The following is a 6,406-nucleotide window of genomic DNA, read 5'->3' as shown; positions in this document are numbered from 1 at the left end:
CATATGCCGGAAGCTTGGAGAGGAGACCACGGTGCCAGACCCGATCAAAGGCCTTAGCAATATCCAGACTTATCGCTAAGGTTTCGCCCAGTTTGTCGATAGCTTCACCCCAGAGATGCATTAGATACGCTAGAACGTCACCCGTTGATCGGTTCGGCCGAAACCCGTACTGTCGATCATTAAGAATGGAGTGACGTTCCAGGTGCCGGATTATCTGGATATTTAGAATCCGCTCCATCACTTTGCAGAGCACTGAAGTGACAGCTATTGGGCGATAGTTTGTCGGATCAGACCGATCTCCTTTCTTGGGGATAGGTTGCACGTTGGCCTCCCTCCAAGCTAGGGGCACGTTACCAGATTGGTATGAGAGGCGGTATAAGCGCGTCAGTACGGGAGACAACTCTGCCGCACACCTTTTAAGGACGATAGGAGGTATCCCATCCGGACCATAGGCTTTCCGCACGTCAAGAGTCTGCAATTCCTTGCGGACATCACATTGTCTGATAACTATATCAGGCATTGTGACTCCGCAGTGGGGAATTGACGGCGGTTGCGCATCTTGGTCGTGAATGCGCGAGTTAGCCCCAAAAAGGTCGGCCAATAAATTGGCTTTCTCTTCGGGGCCATAGGCCAAAAATCCATTGGGATACCTCAAAGGCCGCAGCGACGAACGACAAAAATTGGACTGCACAGCTTTGGCCAGGCTCCAGTAGGCACGGCTACCGGTGGGATGGGCTACCAGCTTCTGGCCAATCCGTGAAACGCGCTGGGCATCCGCTCTTATGTAAGCCCTCCTGCAAGACTTGGTTGCTTTGTTATAGGCTGCTTTAAGGGACGCAAGGTTGGGATCCTTTGTTACACGACCCCTGATCCAACCACGATATGCAGCCTGTTTCTCACTAACAGCGTCCATGCATTCGCGATTGAACCAAGGGCGTCCTCTGCGATTGGCGATGACACTGGAAGACGGTATGTAGTAATCCATAGCCGTTCCAATCTCATCGACAACAGCATCGGCAGCTGCTGAGGCATCCTTTCCCGCAAAGCAGTGCTGCAACCAAGGGATGGATTCATGGTGAGCATTAAAGTCCCCCAACACGACCATCTCCGCAGATGGGAACTGCGCCTGCGCGTCAAGAGTCGCCTGGCTCAGTTGGTCAAAGAGCCTAGTTGTCTCCGCATCCCCGCTGTGGGATCTATATAAGCACGCGAAGACTCTAGCTGAACAACTAGATTCTACGAGCACCCACATAGTGGAAAAGGAGGGGTCCTCCAGGCAGCGCAGACGGCGACAGCACACATCCGAACGAATATATACACATACCCCGGCTTTGGCCTGAAAGTTTTCCTCAAGCGAGTAGCCGGGGTAGTTCAAGTAACTCATATCATTCGGACGGCGGATCTGCGTCTCCGTCAGGAAAAGCAGGGCAGGCCGGGCTGTCTCGAGGTGATGGCGGACAGCTTTGAGGTTGGAGTGGAGTCCGCGGATGTTAGCGAACTCAATAATAAACACGGTGGGGGGATTAGGCACCGCTGGACGATCTGCATTCTTATGTTGCGCTGGCATGGTGGGTAAGAAGGACGGTAGTGTGAAGAGATGAAGCCTTCGGCACCGTACCGAAGAAGAAAAACGAGGGGAACTGCAATACATGCCATTGATCTTTTGAAGGATAGCCGGCTGACCCGCCGAACGGAAGGGCCCCCGTACCCCCCCGGGATATGCCGCCGGGACCCCATATTCCGGTCACTAACCGGCACGACGACCTACCCCAAGATTATGCGCGGCATGGTGGGGCAGCCTCTAGGGGTAGTTAGTCCCTATTGGGCCCCTGTACTGTACCGCGGGCGGCCAGCGGACAACCGTTTCTACGGGTCTCCCTGGGCGGCAGGTCAACTAGATATCCCTCAACAAGTGACATGGCGAATATCCGCCTCAGTCCTCCCAGATACCGCGCCGAAAACTCCACGTGCACTGGATGTACAAAAGGTGGCAACATTTGCTATTTAATGTTGGAGTAATTTTAATGTGTGCTGCGTTGTATGTTCTGCTTGTGGGGAACCGTGTTTCGGTGTTGCTGGTTTTCAGTTGTTCTCGTTTCCATAAACAATTTTTTGTATTATTGTATTATGTATTATATCATTACTCCCTGTCCTGCCACATTATTTACCGTAATAATATAGTCTCAGTCTGCTACTCAATACAATGTTGTTTACTTACTTATAATTATGAACACGTACACGTCACCGACTGTAATAAAATATTTGTTATTTTTATATGTACCTAATGGCTATTAATAATATTAAAATTGGTTTACTTAATGCAGGCTCACTTGGTACTAACCACGATGAGTTCGTCGCCGCTATGGAGCGTCATGATGTTAACATAATGGCCATTAATGAGACCTGGCTGAGACCTGGCACCAGTATATCGAACAAATGTGGCTCATTCTCAACGTCAAAGGAATTAAGCTGGCAGTGGGTACAGCCTATAGACCTCCGTGGCAGGATGTTGATTCATTTCTGGATGCCCTGTGTAATTCTTTGAATTCTTTGTCTTTTTGCAGTTGGGTTGTGTTGCTAGGAGACTTTAATATCAACTATATGAATCAGTTAGACCCCAAGACAATCAGATTAAATGACTTCTTAAGATGTCATAACTTGCTTCAAAAGGTATTTTCTGCCACACTATACAGAACATAGCCAGACGCTTATTTGACCTGGTATGTACGAATTTGAAAGTCAATGACGTAGTTGTCGAGCCCTTAGCAGCGCTCGGAGGCCATGCTTTTATCTCTGCTAGTTTTAACCTTCGGCATACAAGGTGAAATTTAGTAACAAGCCGTACAAGGTGGGGTGTGACATACCCTAATAAATCCACAAAACGTGGTAATATTATTGAGTTTGGGTTGAATTGATTGAGGTTTTAATATTATGCGAAAGGTCATATAATAAAATATAATTTTAAATTAAGTAATTGTTTATTATTATTAGGAACAAAAAACAGTCAACTTCTGACTATATAACTGAATTGACTTGACATTAGGAACTATAACATAATATTTATTTTCATAAAATCACAGTAAAGGTTATAAAAATGAACACAATTGACTCTTAATGAGTGAACATATACATATCTATCCTTAAAAAGATAAAATAATAATAAAAGCTACTTTGAAATAATAAAAAATTATTCTCCATGTATGGAACAATTTTCACACAAAAAATGACAATGTTCGAGGCACAACGGTATGGAACATTTCTCGCATACATATTTGGTTTTGCGATCTTTTTTCCTAGGGCATTTGGAACATCTTTGGACACCATTCGTCTTTTTACCCGGTGAAGCCAATGATGGTTCTCCTAGATGTTCTCCTAATCTTTTACGTAATTCTTTGGGCAGCCTTTCGTTTTCTTTTCTATTTTTCTGATGCTCTTCCAGCAGCGATAAACCCAATTTCTTGAGAAATTTTCGCCTATGGTTAGATTTTTTCATTTGTATATTATTGTTTGATAGATAGACTATCATTGAGTTTATACCTGCATGATTCACCAAAGCAAAAAATATAGTGAGTGGCCACCGATTCGAGTTGCGGGAAACATCATAAGTTCTTGAAAGCTTATCAACTACATCTACGCCGCTTTTTGTTGCATTATAGAAGGTGATAATTTCTGGTTTTTGTTGAGCTCCAGTTTGTTCGTCTATTATTTGATCATGATGGAGTGATGACATTAAATAAACCATTTTTCTCGGTTTTGGCACATAAGACACCAAAGTGATATCTTTTTGGAACCCAAACATTGAAGATTTCTCCTCACGTCTGGTCTTGAATTCAGCTGGTAAACAGGTTTTATTTGCCCGTAAAGTACCGACAACAGTGAGCTTGTGGTACTCTAGTAAATGTTGTGTGCTCTCTAAACTGGTAAAAAAATTGTCCATTGTAACATTACGTGAAGTACCCGAAACGCATCTTACTATCCTGTCTACTACATCGTATGGTTTGTTGCTGACAGTGTATGGGCTGTTATCAGGTTGTTTTCCGCAGTAGATTTCTAAGTTTACTGTATAGAACGTTTTACAGTCAACGAGAGCATAGATTTTTATACCATATTTTGCCGGCTTCGATGGTATGTACTGTCTGAAACCACATTTTCCTCTAAACGCGACAAGCTCCTCATCCAACGTGAGGTATTCGTAGGGTGTATATGCGTCTTGGCAGTTGGTTACAAAACATTCGAATATATGTCGTATAGGTGCTAGTCTATCCGTTGAAGCTCTTTCTGTCCTTGTCAACATATCATCGAATCTTAAGTTATTGAGTAGAAAGGTAAATCTATTTCGTGTCATAGTTAGACGAAATATTTCAATACCCGTACCATCCGTCGCCCACAAGTCTTCTAAGTTTTCTCTTCCAGCGCGATATACCCCAGCTAATATTAATAATCCGATTAATGCCTTAAGCTCAATAAGAGTAATTTCAGATCTCGTGCAGTCAATGGTTTCAGAAGTACCATATTTTAATAGTAGATTTGTTTGAATCCTGTTATTCGTGTGTATCAAAATTGAATACAGAATATCCTCCGACAAAAACAGTTCAAAACATTCTAAGTGTGATTTCTTATTCCTTGCATGCGACTTGACTCCCGGTGTTTCCTTTATTATGTTTTCATTTCTGGTACGTACATTTATTCTTGGTGGATTTTTCTGCCATTTTGTTCCGTCTTTACCAATGAAATAATTTCTAGAAACCGATAAAGTAGGGCTTAAGATGCGAGGATGTTCCCGGTTTGATAAAGTGGACTCATTTGAAGACTGGCGAGAGCGGGTTTGCCTTATTGGATGACTTTGTAAGTGGGTAGGAAGCTGGTTGATATCCTCAGCATCTACCTCACTTTGATGACCTGACGCTATACTCAAGTGACCGGATTCGCAGTCATTTTCACACGGTATAACGGCGTCGCAATCGCTGTCGTCTTCTTCTAATAAACATTGTTCAATTAGCTCATTTCTAATACTAGCCATTATTTTTACCTATAACCAAAAATTGTATGGTATTGAAACATAATAAACATTATTATAATACCGAAAAAAAATAATAAGACCCTTACCTTTATATTTAAGTCCGATACAAGGTGGGGTGTGAGAGACCCAAAACACGTCCAGCGCCTAACAACGCGTGCATAACACTGAGCCAAAGACACCAATCGGAGCGGCAACGTTGCTAACTCAGCTACTAAAAGTGGCAACACTGACGCGTCATTATTTTAAAAATTGTAACGATTTTCAACCGTCCGGGGTGCACTAGACCCCATGTTGTATGCCGAAGGTTAATATTAAAAGGCCTAAAATACATCCTAGGATGCTAACTTCTAGGAATCTGAATAGTATTCCACTACTGGAGTTTAACAGGGACCTTTGTTCTGTTGATTGGACTACGTACGCATGGAATCATGATGTTAACGAAATTGTGGCCTTTCTTATCGTAAATTTAATTCGCATTTTTGACAAATATGCCCCTGTTAAAAATTATACAGTTACTGAGAGGTCGCATCCTTGATCACTCCTAATATTAAACTGATGATGCATCTACGAGATAAAGCTCACCTCACTTATTTAAAAACAAATTCACATGCTAGGAAAGAGTATTACAAGAGTCTTAAAAAATTAGTTAACACATCGTTGTATTGTGAAAAAGTTGCATATTTCAAGCAGAATATTAATAATAAAATTAATCATCCCAAAACACTCTGGAAAAATTTGAAAAACAACCTGTTGCCACCAGGAAATGATTCAGAGCTACCTTCGTTTATTAATGATCCTAATGTAATAAATCAACACTTTTTAAAAGTTAGTACGCGAGATATTCCTTTGTCTTACATTAGTTTTTATAAACAAAATAAGTTTAGTGACGCTACTCGCATATTGAATCCAGTCTATCCTAGTGATATTCTTAAAACACTGTCCAGTTTGAAGTCTAATGCAAAGGGCTATGATAACCTTACACTGGACATGTTTCTGCTGAGTCTACCGCAAACTTCTGACTTACTTACTTATTTAGTCAATAAATCGATTACTACGTCAATTTTCCCCGATCTTTGGAAAGTCGCTATGCCCTGCAAATGCTGAGGTGGTGACCTATTCGACGGGGCATGCATAGTAGCATACAACGTTTATTGTTTTTTGTCAATCCTGATTTTTACTCTGTTTCTTCTTTATATTTTTATTTTTTTGTTTCGTTTTTTGAACTGTTTACTTTTTTATGTATTTGCCTTCGTCGAATAAATGATTTTCTATTCTATTCTACCAGTGTATCATGGTGCACACAATCAAAAGCTTTGGAAAGGTCACAGAATACACCAATAGCATCATGTGATACTTCCCGTGCATCAAATATATGATTAATCAACT

The 6,406-nt window shown here is 41.8% G+C and overlaps 1 protein-coding gene across 1 annotated transcript; it reads right to left on the bottom strand.

Annotated features, from left to right (window-relative positions):
* Positions 1-3,336: 3,336 nt before the first annotated feature.
* On the bottom strand, positions 3,337-5,020 carry LOC113238049 (piggyBac transposable element-derived protein 4-like; the record flags this gene model as incomplete). Its single annotated transcript, XM_026474771.1, has 1 exon — positions 3,337-5,020. A coding segment is annotated over exon 1 (1,684 nt), but the record flags the coding sequence as incomplete, so codon positions are not given.
* Between the last annotated feature and the right edge of the window lie 1,386 nt (positions 5,021-6,406).

This window comes from Hyposmocoma kahamanoa, unplaced genomic scaffold, assembly GCF_003589595.1.
Source record: "Hyposmocoma kahamanoa isolate Upper Pololo Valley unplaced genomic scaffold, ASM358959v1 94081, whole genome shotgun sequence".
In the NCBI taxonomy this organism is placed as follows: Eukaryota; Metazoa; Arthropoda; class Insecta; order Lepidoptera; family Cosmopterigidae; genus Hyposmocoma; species Hyposmocoma kahamanoa.
Note: the sequence above shows the minus strand (reverse complement) of the source record. Positions and strands in the feature narration are given on the sequence as shown.